Below are 19,244 nucleotides of genomic sequence, written 5' to 3' on the forward strand. Positions count from 1 at the left end.
AACAGTATGACGGGGCGCATGAGCGTAGCCCGTTAACTATAGTGAAATCGGTTAGCTTAATTGGTAGAGCACCGGACTGTTGTGCGGGAGGTCGTGAGTTCAAATCCGGCCGGACCAACACTCAGGGTCTTTAAATAACTGAGAAGAAAGTGCTGCCTTTGTAATAATGTGAAGGTGTAGTCTGATCGTCCGGGTGAGTGTAGTCCTGAAAAGGACTGTTGTCGGTGGTAGTGACTGACGTTTCGACAACCTGTGCGGAAGTCATCATCAGAGTCAAGTGAATGATTGTTGTCAGTAGAATGTTCTTATTCCAGTTCGTGTGAAATGATCGGTTGGTTTTGCCGTGATGTTATTGGCTGTAAGACTCAAGTGACGTAAGTCGGTCGTGATTGGTCTGTTTCGATCTGTCGGTAAAGTCAGGTCGTTCTTTTTCGTTCGTTTGTGATGTTTATGTCGTGAATGAGTCGTTTGTATGGGGCGGGTAGTTGTTGACATCTGTTTAGGGGAGTCTGTTCTAAGTTAGTAAACCAGCTTTCCAGAGTCAGTCGTTGATAATAGTCAGTGCTGTAGGTTAGGCATTGAGCAGAGTCCCAGTCAATGCTGTGGTTGGTAAGTCGATGGTGTTCAGCAATGTGATTGCTGACATCAACATCATCAACATCAACATCAACATCATGTTCAGCAATGTGATTGCTTTCAAAAGCCTGCACTCCGTTTGATTTTCTTCTCCAGCAAAATATCTCATGCTATCCCTCCTTTTATAACGTCGAGTATCTTACCCATTAATATGCTCTATTTTGAAACCGTTTCTGCCATAATGCATGTTGTTTCTACTAGCCCTGCACCTAGGAATATTTTCAACCATAGGCTACCATAGAGACGTTCGACCATGCATATAATACGCGTTTCTCTTCCACAGAGAATTTTTATGTACAGAAATCTAGATTGCATGTGAAATTTAAGTCTTTCTCTGCGTTTGGTAAGAGGTTATGGAACTGTCTAAATCCTGACTTGCGTAAGCTCACGAAAAGAGCATTTAAATGGAAACTTTATAAGTTGCTTTTGACTATACTTGGGATTGACGATATTATGTTGACGCCCATTCGGTAATATTGAAATTCAATACCAATGATTATCGAATATTATAACTGTAGTACTTCGCTCACATCTGTATGTCACAATTCTCTCCTCTCCACTTTCCAGTCTGCTGTGCCTGTATTTGATTATTAGGTCTTGTTTTAACTCACTAGTAATTTTATTGTACTTATATTTAATTTATATGACAACTTTACGTATCTTATAGTGTAGTAAACTAATGCATAGCTTATGTTATAACTGTAGAAATATTGTAGAAGTAATGAGATCTCTTTAGCTTACAATGTGTAGTATTTGTAAGGCGCAGAGGTTGAAGCTTTGTAACAGCTTTTATTCGGCAATCAAAACTACGGCTAGCAGCACATGCTTAGAAGACAAAAAACCCGATGTCTCGTACGTACAAAGTTCATATACCTTAACGGTGTCCGATGTCAGCACGTGGCTGCATGGCGTGACATTACCTTACGTAACGCGATTCGATAATCATGTCTTACAAACAAAACTCTACGCACAAATTGTCACAGTATTTACTTATTTATTACTAATACCCGCCAAGACTAGCTGATGCTATATGCAGTTTGTGTAAATTGGCTTTTAATGTTCCAAGAAATAATAATAAAACAGTAAAAACAGTAACATTTGCTAACTCTGCTCTTTGCTTTCCTTTTTGCAGTTTCGATTTTAAAAGCATTTCCATATTTCTACTCTGAGCCTAGACTTGCTCCAAGTCGACTCGTTTTATATACCGTGATTCAATTTCGGCGAAGCCGAAATCTACGATGACCTCTCGCGAAGCGAGAGGTCTGAGGCGAGCGGCGAAGCCTCAGAATACAGTTAGGAAAAAAAACGGACTTTGGAAAGTCTAGTCTGAGCTGTGTTGTAACATCATGTTTTACGTATAACTCAAAATCTTTTGCAAATCTGTGAATTCTGAGATCACTTCAAGCCGGTCGTTTCATTTTTTAATGTAAACTTCTTTCTCGGCAGAGAATCAATCAGATGTGTTCCTTGAATAGTGAGATTACTTCATTTGTCGAACATTCATTCATGTACATAACTACGATGAATTCATACTGATTATACTGTTGTAAATACTTTGGTTTTTTTGTCATAAGTAACATTTGTTCATTTTTTCTCTTTTTCTTTTTTTGAGTGCTCGGAATCATTCAATGATTATATAAATATTTCTTTTGTATCTTGATATGTTAAGTTCACGTTAACGACGAAAAGGCAAATTTGACGAAATTTCTTTTTCTTACGACATTTTTATCTTTCTTTTCGTTTACGCTTTAATTTCTAAGGTGAAGTTAGATAGATCTAAGCCTGACGTCATATTTTGAGCGTTTCAATCTAAAGGCTTCGTTTTCGTCCAATCAGATGAACGGATAGAGAATCATTTGTAATGGGGTGACGTAAGCATCACAAAGTCATTGCTCGTAACAATACTTAGCCTTTGGCGCTGCTGTCCTTTTATTTTCTTTCTTTTCTTTTACTCCTTTTACTTATAACCTTTTCATTTTGTTTTTTAGATAGGTACACTTTTTAGGTATTTTTTCAATTTTAGTTATTAGGTATTTTAAATTTTAGCCAGGGTATTTCAGATATTTTGTAATTCGATTTTAGTTTGCCATTTTTTTTTTCTTTTCCTCTTTTCTGTTGGTTTTTTTTTTCCTATTCGTTCATTTTCTTTCCGTCGTTCTTTTAATTTTACTTTTTGTTCTTTCGCATCATTTTCCCACCACCTGTATTAACAGTGATTTAAACGCTGTGGTTTATGTCGAGTGGTCCTCTGGGCGCATGCCCAAGATACGCAAGAGTAACTGGCATTAGACGAGAGAAATTTTTTTTGTCGTGTGGGTACAGCTCTGATTTTTACTACTCAAACCGCCTTCTTAACAAACGTTTTTAGACGATCTTCATTGGAAACACCTCCCCCGCCAATAAAAATCTTATGCTATTTCATTTTAATTCTTTCATTATTTCTAGCGACAAGGTATAAATGCTTCGCATAGATAGCCCCAAACTAGCTCCTAATCTCAATCTGCCATGATACCACATCCCTCGACGAGTTTGTGACAATTTTAAAACAGTTGTATTTTAAGACGAGACATGCTGAATGACTCGCGGTTTCTTGCCGATGATCGTTTCGATTGAACTGGTACTCGACGTAGCAGACATACGACAGCGACTTCAGTCGATTCAATCCGAGTGTTACTAGTAAAGTAAGACCCCTTCTTTGGAAGACTAGACTCATCTAAAATCGGCAGTTTAGTTGACTACCCACCACGTAGGCACAAATTCATAACTTTGTATCGGATTTGCAGTCGCGAGTTTCAAAAACGCTGCCAAGTAACACCTAATATGTATGTTTGCTCGGCTACTGATGATTTGACTGTCAAGACTTCTCTGTTTGGACATGCAAGTACATTTCTTTCGAGTATCAGCAAGCTTCCAGCGAGAGTACAAGTACAAAGCACATGGCTGGAAGTTTGGACAGGACGAACAATTCGTAACACTTACTCGAGGCATATAGCCTCGAACGACACTAGCCTTTTTTTCCACTTCCTGCACATAACTATGAGCGTGCACCTGGCGAATAAAGCAATTATCTCAATACAGTCTCAATGCGATATTTGGAAGAGGAAAGTTTCTTTTGTTGCATTTGAATAGGCAAGTATATTACGTTAATGAGTGTATTACTTGCTTGTCAACCACATTTTTTTCGCGCTGCGAGCAGGTTGCTTATGTTCACTTATACTTCTTGTTGCACTGGCTGCTTGTGATATTTCCCGCTGATCTGATTGACACTTAGTTTTTGTCTATCAACACTCGAAAAGCTCGCTATTCATGTGATGAAGCAATCAGACGTTAACACCAAATACAAAGTGAAGATTGTGGTGTGGAGGGTCGAGGGACAATTTACGAAACTTGCAATTGTGGACCAACTACCTTTGATGATAAAAGAAATTTTCCGTATTGGCTTCGGTTTTCCTGCCTCCCAAAGGACAATTAAAATAAAAAATACGTTCAAGAAGAGTCACCTCATGGATGCCTACAGGCAAATCTGTTTTATTTTACTCTTTCTTCTTTTATGACTTAATTACAATTTCCTTGCATGCATTTACTGGTGTGTAAAGAGCTAACCCCATGGAAGGCTACATTGGTTTTGATCAAGAGTTGTTTTGTCATTAATTACTTTGTAAGCTATCTATCAAATTGAAAAGTCCACTGATTAATTTGCGCCTGTGTTTCTCCCCATCGTGTGTTCTTTATTTTTGTCGTGTCCAGTAACGTTTGTCGGAAAGTAACTTTCATTCTCCATCAATGAAGCGCTCAGCAACAGACTGCTTATCTCGTAACTTCTTGAAGATTATTAGTCCAGTTCCCATTGCCGCCATGAAACCAATGAACAAAATAACCAAGCCCGCCACGAACGTAGTACTAAGACCTGATGAGAGAGAGATTCGGGAATTATTAGATGTGCCGGGCTGATACTGTTTCACAAAATGACCATCGTCCCGTTTTAATAATACCCTAGCCGGTCAAGTGATAATAACAGCAAAAAAAAAAAAATAATGATAATAACAAAAACTTTTCGAACGTAAGGCGACCAGGTTGAATTTTCTGTCATGTTTAGACTTAGCACTTAGCAAGCTCAGATAAACAGTTTGACAGGTTTGTGCTTTAGGCCCTATGTTGATTTATCAATTCTGATAACAAGTAAGGTGTAAATTCGGAAATGTAAGATACGATATGATATATATACTACCACGACCTACCCAGAGTAGTTACCCTCTCCACAGCTGGTTGTCAGGCAAGTTTTTAAAGAAGGTAATAAACATGATTGATCCTTGCATAGATTTCATAAAGGTGACTACCAATGACATACAAGGTAAAAAATTCGCGTAGCTATGCAATCACGGAGTTATTATCGGTTGTTTGCTAATTCTGTCACCGTCGAGGACCAGGGAATAAATATCTGCATCTTAATGATAAAGAGAGGAGCGCGGCTAATTTCCCAACCAGCACTAGCTATCGAGCCACAACTCCTTTCTCAGCCTCAATGGACCCTGGGAACGAGGTTATATGGTCCATTGCTTCTTTCACTCGCGTAACATTCTGAATACCGGCAGCTATTTCGAGAAATTTTGTCAGGAAAAGAGTGTAAAAGTGAACGCAACAACCCCGAAAGGTAATGGGGATAGTTTTTGGATCACGTAGAAATCTGAGAAAACGTCGCCGTAGCCGGGGACGAATCATCCGCTGCAACTAATTTATTTATTTGTCTAAGTAAAATTAATCGATTACCAGATACCCAGATTAACTTTCAAAATTTTCGCGAGTGCACTTGCGTCCTTTTATTCGCCAACCTTTCCCAAAACAGCTGTATAGTACACACACCAGAATCAGAACCGACTTGGTCACTCCTGTCGTCTTGCTGGGCGAGTGATAGAATGATAGGGCCTTTAGCTAAAGAGTACACTCTATCGTGCTCGTCATTAGCCACTGTACGCTTTTTTCGGTCGCTCGATGAACACTGCTTTACGCACCGGGAGCCTGAGTCAGTTGTATTGCATACAATCACATGACAGTGAACGAACACAGACGAATGATCAGCGATGAACTTAAAAGCTTCCAAGCTAAACCTCTGTAAGTTGACTACCGGCGCAGCATGGTATTTGACGGTACCGTCGTTCGGGCACCTGAAGAACAGGAGAGGAAGATCAAGACTCAAAGACCAAGCTTTAGAAAAAATGCATTGATTTTGGATCTGTGGCTACAATGTTATCTGCAGAACACGTTATATTTAGCTAGTGCTGACAAGCGTTTCTTTACTGAAATGCGATATCTGTTACGGAATGCACTGCTTCACAAATTCAAAAAAATATTCCATGATTCAATTATAACTTCAAGTTTGAAGCGGCTAAAACATTTTAGGATTGATATTTTAAGCTAAATTTGTTTTACAATATTTTGTTTTCCTGCCTTGAAGGCTCCCAAGGAATCATTGTTATCGTAGTTACTGACTAATTTTTCCTTGTCTGCCCTTTAATTGTTCTTGAGAAAGCTGTTTTCCTTCCAGTGAAAAACACCTGTTACCCGAGGCGAAAAAGTATCTATTAGTGGCTTGGCTTCACCTAATCAGAAAACTGGAAGGAAATTGTGGGAAAGACAAACAAAACCCTGCGAAGATTATTAAGATTAGTTTGCCTGGGCATGGAATGGTAGTTCTTCGCTGAAGATTGAAATGTTTCGCTAGGAATCGGAAAGGAGGACTTTTTGAGGAGGATGGAAAACACTTCTCTACAGATTGTAACTTTGAATTATTTCTAGATAATAGATACTGAGCCATTTGTGGAAAAACATGGGAATCCAAGCGTAGCCCAGGTATCCTCCGTTATGATCCTCTCTAGCTCCTTTCTTAGCAAAATATCTTTTGACAGCACAAAATTATACATACCCTTCTCTGATAAACTCGTACTTAACGGGATCTGTTCGATCCTGAGTTGGTGTAACAAAACAATGGTCTGCCGATATTGACAGCTGCCTGTCATTTGACGACACTGACACTTCAAAAAACAGACGTTTGCGCAACACTACAGTGACGGGGAAGTCATCCTTCATGTAAGGACTCACGAATCTGTTGTCAGGGAACATATCCAGAGAGAGTGTGAAGTTTCCTTTGCCTTCATCACTGAACGTAAGTCTTCTGTTGCTTGGCCTCCAACTAACAGATGATACGACGCCATACTTGGATAAGTAACAGCTAAATGATATTTCTAATTTCCGCACCCGTGTAATAAGATCTTCAGCAGCCACAGGGATTTCCAAGACCGTGTTGGAGTAGACGATAGCTGTAGGTGTAGGCCTGCGTGTTGTGTTGCAGCCGGTCAGCGGAGTTGTTAGGGAAAAATGACCCGTCGTTTCCTCAGCCTTGCATCTAGTATCCAGGAGACGCAGATGTTCGCGGTCGAAACCGCGGAGGAGGGACTTGGGAATGATAATGGTCATATTTTTGCTGTTACAGTGGACATCAACTCCCGAGGTATCAACTGTCCAAAAAAGTAGGATTGTTCACTCTGCTAATTTTTACTCGTAAAATTTGAAATAGTACAATTTAGACAAGTAATTCACAATAAGAAGTTGGGTAAAAATGACACATACTAACCTTGGCATGTTTTATTATCCGACGATAAACTCAGCTGTGGGCCTGGACACTCACATTTGTACCCTCCCACAGTATTGACGCACATGTGACTGCAACCACCACTGGACACAGCACATTCGTCAATATCTAAAAACGTTCAAACCCGTTATTTCGGAATACTTAGATACTTTAGGACTCTGGAGTCGCAACTCAGAGTTAAGGTCAGGGCCCGCGCCACAAATTAAAAAATAGGGGTAAGATGAATTATGATGCATCAAATATTTTTGCTTGCACGCGATTGGTTTAAACACATCACGTGATCGAATACTCTCCCGCTCAAACTGGATGACACTCGTGAATATGACCCAAGTGATATCACCCTATCTTCAAACCTTACGTGTCCTTCGATAGGTCTTAATTTAAAAGTTATGTGAAGATGAGAGAGAGCGTTTGTGGTTGTTACAGAAGTGAGGAAATGTTTTTTTGTTCATTAAGTCATACCAGAGAAAACTCAGAAGAAAACATGTCACGCTGCACATGGTAAACTGTTCCGAAACATTTCTTCACGCGCATTAAAAAATATCTGAAGGGTAATAAACACAATAGACTTTATTTTTCCCGAGAATATACTTGTATATTAGTCCTTGGACACCATCTGTTCCTCGAAGCTCACTTATTTCTTCGAGCTTCGCTTTCGGAAAGCTGTTCGCACCTGAATACAAATAATGTCAGCGGACAAATATCTGTGCATATTTCCGCGCAAAATAAAGGATATAGTTTATATTTTGATCAATTTGAATCAGCTAATTCAAATATATCGAGATTTCAGTTCTGTCACTTTTTTTTTAGGAATATCAATTGCGATGAAAAGGAGAGATAGACTGTCGTATCAGATACAAGCTTGCTCAATCACAGTAGCATTACGGTGGAGCAAAGTGATTTTTTAGATTTCAAGTGACAGAAACATTTTTTTTCAGAAGAATGATTCGTCAGGCAACCTTTTGATTGCGACTGCCGTGTTGTAAATATGATGGTTAGTTAGATGTGCTATGATCTTTACTGATGGAAATTGATGTAGCGATCTTAATTTTTTTTTTTCCGTTACGAGTCATGAGTATCTCAGCAATTAATTGCTCATGTGCTCACAGTTGAGACCGCGGAGAAGAGACTGATAAGGACTTTCTGCAGCGTACACAAACTCCCAAACTATAAACAGTGAAATCCCGTACGTATCAAATCAACTTGATTGAATATTTCAAGATCGTAAGATTGTTTACTTTGCTATTTCTTCTTGTAAAAGTTGAAATGGTGCGATTTATAGAAATAGTTTACTGCAAGAAGTTCGGGACAAATGAAACAAACTAACCATGACATGTTTTGTTATCCGATGATAAGCGTAATCCTGGATCTGGACATTCACATTTGTAGCTTCCAACAACATTGACGCACTTGTGACTGCAGCCATCATTTGACAGAGCACACTCGTCAGTATCTGAAAAAAGTTTATTTCAGGATGAATACGGATACTTTGAGGGACGAGAAGGGGGTCTGGTTTCAAAAACAGAGTTGTGTTCAGGATCCGCGCAGCAGGTTTACGAGTGGCGTGGCTTTGAAGCGAATCGAACTTGTAACTTGTGGTGTCGGGTAACATGTTCTCCCAGAAATAGTCCACTTAAATATTATTCAGTTCAATTCAGATAATTGAAATATATCGAACTGATTTCTCTCTTTATTTATCGACTAAAGGAAAAGGGGTTCTTCCCATTATACGGTCAGGTTGTCAAATCACACTTCTGTCACGGTGCAGCAAAGTCATGTTTAAATCTCGGGCAGTACGTAAAAAGACTTCTGTTGCAGTTTAATTAAATAATGAACAAAATTAAAATCACCTGACTAAGGTATTTGACACCCTCAGGAAACAGCTATGGCGAGTCTCGACTTAACCCAATGGTTAGGGTTGGGGTTGCAGAAATCTATTGACTTTTTTCCAGTATTTTGATACTAGGGTTACAGTTTAGGGTTAGGGTTTGCGCAACCACAAGTCAAGTGACAAGCAGTCTCATTGCCCTCTTGCACCCTGTGGCAAGTAGCCAGATTGCACTGGTCTTGTTGAGCTCAAAACCTTTTGCAGGAACCTGATAATTTAAAAACTGTTAGTGGCACTTTATTTTCTACCCCGAAAGTCAGCCCTGCCAGGCTTTTGACAACTACCCTTCCCCTTTAAATCCCTATTCTTTAGTAAGATTTGCACAAAAATTTCTAGTTTTACTAATATCATAACTAGTTAAGAGGTTGCATAGTTAGAGGCATGAAAATAGCAATATAGTGACAAAAAGAAGACTTTATTAATTAATTCCTAACCCTTTTCTAGCAAGCCACGCATATACCGATATGTAGTAACTTCTACTATTACTGTTGTTATTTGTTTCTTGTTAAAATTAAGAGACAACATTACGTAAGTGTGTACATCGCAAGGCTGTTTGATCTGACACCTATTGCAGCCTAAAACATCCACAATGATTCCCGATTTCCATTGCAGTCAACCGTTCATATAACAACAAATCCCGAAAATCCAGCATTCTGCTCCAAGAGCAACACTGAAAAAGTGTGAAGGTGTAGTCTGATCGTCCGGGTGAGTGTAGTCCTGAGAAGGACTGTTGTCGGTGGCAGTGACTGACGTTTCGACAACCTGTGCGGAAGTCATCATCAGAGTCAAGTGTCGATCTTTTAAGATCAAAACTTGCTCAAGAAATCAAAAGTTTGCATTCAAAACACACTTCAAAGCCAGATCTTGCTGTTTGGCTGGAAAACGCCTTCTCAATTTATCCGCTAGCCCTTGTTCTTTCTTTTTGACGAAAGCTAGTGTCGCAAACACAACCTTTTCATCGTTAATGACCAAAAAGAGTTCTGGGAAATTCCACCACAACTCGAGAAGGCAACACCTCACATTTCCATTTTAACAAATTATTAGAATCGTCTCGGGTCACCCAGTCCTTTCAGCAAAATATCACATCGATCGAGACTTTTGCCACTCAAAACTGGCCCAAAAAGCCTTGGTAGGTCCTGGTAGCCATCCACAGATGGGCCAGAGACACGACTTCACTTGTGAACTCGCCAAGCTTGCATGAAAGCATTTCGGCGGTCCAGTCTGCATGAAACCCCCTCTCACCTCTGCATTCTTTCAGAGGCTTGCCTCTACCCACATTCAAGCTTAATGATGCTGTCCTGAGGGCTTCTGTAGAGGGAAAATGGCTCGAAAAACACTTTTAAACGCGAGAAAACGAATTGATTTGAACGCATCCAAAAACGAGCGGCTGATCTAGGTCACGTGACCCTATAGTCTGAACGCACGGTGTCTCAAAACCACAAATATTGCAAGGGATACTTTATATAGCGACAAACAAAGCGAGCGCAAGTTTTGTATGGCCAAATTATAAGGTTTTTCGCCAGCTGGAAAAAGGTTAAGGAGATTTTTGCTTATAGCAGAGGTAAAAAGAGTGTGTCGAAGCTCCCCTCTCCAAGCTCCACTCTGTCAGCGTTACTTGGTGTTTGAAATAATACAACTAGCGACTTACCTTTGCATGACACAGATGCGGCTTTACTGGTCCACTGACCGTCTGATCCGCATTGTTTGTCGGAAGGACCTTGCAGCTGGTATCCCTGTGGACATGAGAACGAGCATTTTATGTTCTTCCTCACCTGTGACGTCACACAATCGTTGGGTTCGGTTTTGACAAGTCGACCAACAGTAAGGGCTGAGCACATCATAACTGATATCAGGGGGGAAAAAAGCAAAACATAAAAATGAGTTTCCGAGGATCAAACCAAACCAAAAACGATCGAATAGAATTTATGTAGAGATGAATCTTGCCTCTAGTAACCTTGCAAACGAAGAAATCGGCCCAATGAACTAAAAGTCAGGAATTCTTCAAATGAACAACACAGTGTTGTAACGAATAATGAAAGCCATGTTATAATAATAAATTTAAAGTTCAAATGTCATTCTACCCAGGAACCCAGAAGTATTGTGAAGCGAAAATTAAAGGTTTGTTAAATGTAGACCACCGTCAAGAGTTCATTCGTTTACAATGAATAGTAACGGTATTAAAATAACCGATTAGATAGGAAATCGAACGGTGTAAAATATTTCATATATTTTTACAGCTACATAACGCCTTCTTTGGCTTACCACGCATTTCACAAAGATACAAATAAGATTGTGCACATGATACGTCATTCCATTCTCTTCGTTGGTCTACAGTGAAAATCTGTCCACAATCTTCCTGTCCACCTGAATTGTTCGGTTCTACACCATGCCATTGGGTGTAACTAGCTTGAGATCCGTCAACCCAAAGCCAGCGAGACTTGACCCTGGGATTCCTGTACAAACCAATCCATATCACTTTGTTTGGCATACTTATTGAGGCAATGGCTTGTTGCTCAGCCGCTGAATTTATCGAGGCAAGTTTGGATCCAAGCACCTCGCAGGCGGATTTTGCTGCATTCCAGTTCAGACTGTTATTAGAGATCTTGTAGCAAGAATCTCGTTTATGAATCCAACTGCTCGGACAAACTACAAAGCAAGAACTGATTTAGCAAACCCGCCAAAAGCATACAGTATGATTCATACTCATAGCAGATTTTGTAACGCGCGAGTTTAAACGTGATATAGGAAGATATACATGTAGGTAAAAGATAAAGCCTTTTTACGAGCCAAATGGCACATCGGGCCAGCGGTTAAATTCGGTTTCCGAAGCATGAAGCGACTAAGAGTATTTCTACTACTCCCTCTTGGATGAAATGCATCGCAGGGTTAACTTCAGCATTAAATTCGCCGGCACCCATTTAAACTCCTGAATGAAGAGAGGCACTGTGATTGTTTTGCTCAACAACACAACACAATGTCCCCGGCCAGGGCTCGAACTCAGACCACTCGATCCGGAGTCAGGCGCACTAACCATGAGGCCACCTTATGCGCATTCATTGATTATTTTTGTTTCTTTAGTTTCATTTTTTTTGAAGTCCGCCTTAGAATTAAAGAGAAATCATACATGGAAAAAATAGCTATCATATTTTAGTGACCATGGCTAAAATAAAAAAGAACAAAGACAGTAATTATAATCGGATGACAACAACAACTATGGTAATGATTATATAATTTAATCCCGGAAAAATTGCAGCGGAGCTAACGTTTAAATCTACAAAGGAGTTTAAAACTTCTTCCTAGGTTACAAATTTCTAATTTTAATCATATGAATAAAATTTGAAAGGGTCCGATGAAATTGAAACAATTATTAACAAATTTAAACAAACACCTGGATATACCAAACGTTCATATTCGTGTTTTTCTCGTTGCCATGTTCCCATCAATCACGTAGCTCCTTTTTCTGCCTTTAAAAGCACACACAACCCACAATTCCTCTATTCGCTCCGACGAAGGGCTAACGCTCGAAACTTCAGCTTTTATAATCGTGACGGCGGCTAATTTACCATTTCAACTTTGTTGATATATTCAAATTAGTTCTTAAAGACAGCCTAAGATTGCAGTTCAACAAGAAACTGAATTGTGCCAATGAATTCTTTTAAGGCCAAGGTGAAAGTCATATTAGTTTTCTTCTAGAATTTCGGGCAAAAGCCTTTTAAAGCAAAAAAAATTAGTTTAAGCTTCAAGTTTCAATAAAATGATCATGTTGGTATGTGTAGACTAACTGCGACAATTTCCTGCAGCTCAAGCCAATTGACACACATGCGCAGCAGTCTAAGCCATGAAAGATCTTTGCTGTACGCTAGCATGTTTGTTAAATGCCATAAAGTGTCTCACCCCACGAGATAATGTATGGCGCGCCTTTCCAGTCAATATTCAAACAACCTTAATATACAATACATCCATTACATTTCTTCGCCCTATTTTTTATTTCCTTTCTGTGTATTTTTTATTTTTCTTCTTTATTTTTCATTTTCCTTCTATATATTTTTAACTCTATTCGTATCAATTTACATGTGCATGTTTAGCTCATCTATTTTCTATTTTTCTCTTCATTTTATATGCGTTCTAAATTTTTTATATTTATTCCACATGTTTTTTTTCGTTCCGAGTGGGATTTTTTATTTTCTCTCTAATGAGTATGCAAACGTCATCACATGACCGTGATGCACTTTTCCGGCAATTTCAAAAACAAAATGGCGGATGAAACTTTAAGAGATGGCAACGAGAGAGGCCTTTACAACTTCGTAGAGTCTCTTCGTACCCTGTTGATTGGTATTTAGAATTTAAACACACAAGATGTCTCCGTTTATTACTTTGAACAAGCTGACGTGCTTCTGGAAGATGCAATTTTAACGTTACAGTTGCTCTTGCATAGTGTATGGCAAAGTGAGGACTCTGTCCTTCAAGATTTCAAAACAATAATAGAAGCTGTTTTGACAAAAGTACGCTTTGTTTTTCGTGCAATGACAAAGTACGAGGAAAGAAATTCCGTTGAAGCAAAGATATCAAATTCATTCGCTTGTCCTACCACTAAACTAACAAGTGCAGGAAGACCAGTAATCGTCATCGAAAGAGAACAGATCGAATTCTTACGCGAACTGCATTTCTCCTAGGTAAAAATCGTTAGTTTGTTAGGTATCAGTGAGAGCACTTTACGTCGAAGAATAGGGGAATTAAATTTGGATGATGACAGCGGAAACTGGACTGCATTGTCAGGTACGCAGTAATTTACAGACTGAGGTTATCTATACTAGTAGCTTATTTCATTTAATCTTATAATCAATGTGTTTGGATAAGGATGATATAATCTCGGGTAAAATAAATCTTAGAAGCCATACCCTTGGTCAAAATAGATTAGGTTCCCCCAAGTCCCATCTCACACAATGATGTACGATACTTCAAACTTTGTAATTAAAAGTTAACTAGAACTTCTTTTCAGATTCTCAGCTTGAAGACGCTGTCAAAGAAATTAGAAGCATTACTCCAAACCATAGTTAACTAAAACATCGGACAACGAAGATTGCTTGGAGCTCTCTGAGCAATGGGATTTCGAATCCAGCGATGGAGGGTTCGTTACTGTCTTCGTAGACAAGACCCGCTTGGGACAGCACTTCGCTGGAGTACTCCAGTTTACCGTCAGAAGTACTCTGTACCAACTCCAAACGCTTTGTGGCACATAGACGGAAACCACAAGCTCACCAGGTACAGGTTTGTTGTGCACTGCTGTGTTGATGGGTATTCAAGGGTTATTGTATATGCCACCCTAACTGATAACAACCGAGCAGATACAGTGTTGGAGCTCTTCATCAAGGGAGTACAAGAGTTTGGCTTACCTTCAAGAGTAAGAAGCGATCATGGACTGGAAAATGTTGGAGTGGCAAAGTAAATGTTGGAAATTAGAGGACTAAACAGAGGAAGTATCATAACGGGAAGCTCTGTCCACAACTGCCGTGTTGAGCGCGCTCACAAGGATGTTTACGCTGGTGTCCTTTGTCACTTTTCCAATATCTTTAGTGGAATGGAAGACATGGGTCTTCTTGACCTGTTAAATGAAGTACATTTATTTCCATTGTACTTTGTCTACATACCAAGGATAAATAGGGCATTACAACACTTCATTAGTCAATGGAACAATCACACTGTCTCCAGTGAAGATCAGTTATCTCCCCTACAAATTTTTGCCTCTGGGATTTTGGAAAACATGCACTCTGGATACTCTGGAGTTGAGAGTATTCTACATCCAAATGAAATTTCATTGTATGGGTTTGATCCAGATGGACCTATCCCGTTAGAAGACGACGATTACAAGGTCTCAATACCAGCTATTGATGTTCGGCTGACACCACAACAACAGCATATCTTGGAAGTCTCCTGTCACCCTTTGAATGACGATGGTGAACATGGTAGAACTCAATATTTGAGATGCATGGACATCCTTAGGAATCAGTTCAACATATAAGAAACTTGCTGAGATAAGGCTGTTTTGGTGGTGACAATCTTTAAAACAGGTGTTCCCAGCATTCAACTAACCTAAAATCCGTTGTAAGAGAGTAAAAATAGGGCCTAGAATTAAGATCAATTAACGTCTATCAAACAGGTACCACTATGACAGATTGAAAACGCAAACGGTGTGAAGTTTATTATTTGCCTTTAAATTGTATCAATCAGAACAGTACAACAAAATTAATGCAACTTAACCTTTACAACAGTAAGGAAAAAAATACATAAGAATCTCAACAAAATAGTTCTAAACAGCTGCGCTCACTTGAAAATGTCAACTTGAACAGATAACAAGCTTTATAATACAATCAGCCATTAGCTAATGATTTCCCAGTATGATTTACCAGAAAATAATTTGTGCACAGTTGTTAAATGTTTTAAAACCGTAAATACCCATCCAAGGCAGAAAATACAATTTCACTACAAAAATGATATTATCAGTATGTTTTAAATCAGCTTGCATTTGCCATCACAATGGTCTTCTTTAAGTCATAAAGCATATTACACAATATTACACAATATTATTTCCCAATAATCTGATGCAAGTATTGCACTGAACTCCTCTCTAAGTTCAGGAAATGACTGATAAGTCGAGGATAGCTCCAATACAGTATTACAAGTGTGGGCAATTGGTCGGCGACCCAAACCAGATAAGTTGGTAAAATTTACTTAGATTGCATCAAAAAGCATTAACTCAGACCCACTGATGAACCTTACAAACTTTGATAATTTCTGAGGCCTGTCAAGGCCCTTAATATACAGTTTGAGAAACTTAAGGCTATCCCTTTCCCCATCACTCTCAGGATTTTGCTTGTGGATGGTATTAACAATTCATACCTTTTTGGAAATTACTGCAAAATCAGCAAAACTAGGAAGAAGTGTAGAAACTGTATCCTTCCAGCAGTCTGTAATATACTGTGGCTTCTGCAGCAGCTCCTTATGGGCTATTTCTTCAACAAATTGACTAACATTCTCGGAATTTACCATAATTCGACAGCCATAGTTACTAAAAACTTCCAAAAGCTGGGACATTTCATCTTCATCATCCCACTTCATGTCACCAGCGAAGAGGCACTTGTCAATCCAACATTTTTCATCTAATGAAATGTAATTTCTAAAGGATTGAGTCCGCATAGCACTAGTTACTGCAGACTCCCCCCAAAAAAGACAGGCAAAGAACGTTTGAGACAGAAGGACTGGCAGGTATTGACAGGTTAAATATCCTTTCACCAAAATTCTGCCAACAGCAACCCATTCATCCCTTTGATAGTCATATCTTACAAATGGTACGCACTCATTTTCTCCAACAAAAAGGGAATCATAGGTTTCTTTCCAAAAAAGAGAGAAAACATCTCTTAGCAACCCAACACCTCTGCCCACTTCTTCAACTCCACTAGCATCAATAACAATTATCTCTATGTCCTAACTCATAGTTAATGGATCTCGGAATAAGTCAATCAAATCCTTTTTAATATTTAGCCTGTTTGATTGGATGATGCGTTTTAGTGGCAGTTGAGATACAGGTACTGATACAGACACAGGTACATGCTCAGATACATAAACAATATCAGAGTCACTGCCCGTCTCTATATCATTTAACTCTGTATTTTGATGTGATGTTTCTGCTTCAGTTGGAAATGGTACACAATAAGGTTGTGCAACATCCTGGCAGGGGTGGGGTACCACAGCTGCATCTGGCCTCCCATCACTCTCCCCAAATGAAAGCAACACAGAGCTTCTTTGTGCTCCGCTAACACTAAAAGGAAATAATAACCTGTCACAAACCATAAAAAACAAAGTGAACTAAGTGGCAATGATTTAACAGACTATGACGGGTTCATCTTTGTACAAATATCAAAAATCACTTGGAGTTGCAAAATACCACATCAATTCGTGTCCCATCCTGCTAAACGATTGAATAAAGATATGAGCCAACATGTAAATAAATAAACAAACATTAAAATAAAAAAAATACACCGATCTATTTGAAGACAAACTGGATAATATTTCCAACAAAAAGCCATTGTCATGCCCACTAGTATGAGCTGGGAAGCCAGTTCATCATATATAAGGTTATCCGTCTGCATTGGGAAGCTACCTTTGCAGTAAGGCAAAAAAGCTAGAAGAAATCCATACACCTTTTATTTTGCTCGATGCAAAAATTCAGAAGAAAAAGTTCAGCTTGCACTGTCATCTAATACTGAATTCTCTAGCTCCTCTTCGGTTTCACCCTCGTCTTCAGATTCCAAAGGGACCAGTGATCTAATATGAGCATCTCCTTGACCAGCCATCCTGGTCACTCTTTCTGCATCCAGAGTTATGCCTTCAGCCAGCTTAGGAGTTATTAGCTTTCCATAGCATGGCTAGGTTAAGAAAAACACACATTACTTGCACGCTTCTTGCAAAATTCAAGGGTAAATTCAATGAAAGAGTAGTTAAGTTAAGCTCATGTCACAAGTAAGGAGAAAGGGGTGGGAGTGGAGCAGTACCAGAGCAAGTCTAAAATAACCTAACAAATTCTGCAAAAAATTCGAAGTCCATTACTCACATCACTGCAGGTATCCTCTTATGTGGTTAAAGTTTTTGGCAAAATAGTATAGATGCGTATTTAAAAATAGTGCAGCCACACCAAATGTATAAACGGAACAGCAATGATATCATCATTAATGCATTAAACGTAGAACAATGCTTAAGCTTACTTATATCACTACACAAAGTTACCCACCTTGACATACTCAAATAGCGAAAGTTTTGAAAATCGATTCAATATAGCAGCTTTGAGGGAATGTGCGTCCCAGCTCTTGTCAAAGGGAAACTCGTGGCAGACAAGTTCTCTCTCTTCTAACTGAAGTCGGGTTGTGTATGTAGGTACTTTGTTGATCTTGGGACTGGGAATAAGGACTAGATCCTTGTAAACAAGTGTCTTGGATGGGCGGCCTTTGGTCGCCTTAATGGTCTGCTTTGACCTTGCTGGTCTTCTACTAGTGCTTTTCCCACCAGCTCGGTTCGAACCAATTGTCGGAAAGAGAGTGGCAAGCCGAGCTTGGATAGAACTGTTAGAGTCTGGCGACGTCGTTCGACTGAAGTTCCTCGTTGTGTGCCTTACGATCTCCGTTGTTCGGCTGACTTACAGAGACTGCCGTTGAATTCATCCGAGGTATTACATTTCTCGTAAAACCAGGTCTCAAATTACTTAAAATTTCTAAAGCATCCGTGGCCGCACGACAAGCAGTCGATAGCTTTTCCACCATGTAGCCGAAAGCCAAAATGGCGGAATGGAAAAAAAATAGTGCTAGCGGTCATGTGATGACGTTTGCATACTAATTGGAAAGAAAATAAAAAATCCCACTCGGAACGAAAAAAAACTTATGGAATAAATATAAAAAATATAGAACGCATATAAAATGAATAGAAAACATAGAAAATAGATGAGCTAGCGCGTATATATGAATTGATACGAAGAGATTTTCAAGTATATAGAAGGAAAAATGAAACATAAAGAAGCAAATGAAAAATATACAGAAAGGAAATAAAAAACATGACAAAGAAATGTAATGGATGTATTGTATATTAAGGTTGTTTGAATATTGACTGGAAAGGCTCGCCATAATAATGATTTTACCACAAAATAATTTCAAAATTGATTTGAAAAAAAGCCTATGATCAGTCGACTTGACCGCCTAATTAGGATGGCTAGGCAAGAAGTAGGAACGTCGCAAACTAAAACGTGGTTGAAGCTGAATTATGAGGCAAAAAAAAAATAAACCATCAGTAACCAATATGAACAACTGCAACCCACGATTATAAACAAACACATCTTTTGGTAACACCTTCTAAAGTATATTAATTTTATAGAATCGAAAACATTCGTGATTTAACGTGAATTGGAATCGTTTAGAATTGACGTCTTAGCATTTCTCTAAAGCTGACCAAAATGTTATAAAGTCCTCTGATTATTGAACAGTGAAGGGAATAGAGAAATTACGCCCTACCTCTTAAAGATAAACAGTAAGA

The 19,244-nt window shown here is 39.0% G+C and overlaps 1 protein-coding gene and 2 pseudogenes across 1 annotated transcript; all 3 read right to left on the reverse strand.

The window, feature by feature from the left end:
- Positions 1 to 4,132: 4,132 nt before the first annotated feature.
- Positions 4,133 to 14,629, reverse strand: LOC111333753 (ZP domain-containing protein). The gene is made up of 8 exons (XM_088741358.1): positions 14,564 to 14,629; positions 11,433 to 11,816; positions 10,819 to 11,013; positions 8,610 to 8,735; positions 7,265 to 7,390; positions 6,557 to 7,148; positions 5,497 to 5,798; positions 4,133 to 4,543 (listed from the first exon to the last, which is right to left on the reverse strand). The coding sequence occupies exons 2-8, from the start codon at positions 11,656 to 11,658 to the stop codon at positions 4,407 to 4,409; spliced, it is 1,704 nt and encodes a 567-aa protein (XP_088597484.1). The 5' UTR covers positions 11,659 to 11,816; positions 14,564 to 14,629; the 3' UTR covers positions 4,133 to 4,406.
- Positions 14,630 to 15,251: 622 nt separating this feature from the next.
- Positions 15,252 to 16,661, reverse strand: LOC148719009 (uncharacterized; annotated as a pseudogene).
- Positions 16,662 to 16,987: 326 nt separating this feature from the next.
- On the reverse strand, positions 16,988 to 19,041 carry LOC148719010 (uncharacterized; annotated as a pseudogene).
- Positions 19,042 to 19,244: the final 203 nt, after the last annotated feature.

Source organism: Stylophora pistillata, chromosome 12 (assembly GCF_964205215.1).
Source record: "Stylophora pistillata chromosome 12, jaStyPist1.2, whole genome shotgun sequence".
Taxonomy (NCBI): Eukaryota; Metazoa; Cnidaria; class Anthozoa; order Scleractinia; family Pocilloporidae; genus Stylophora; species Stylophora pistillata.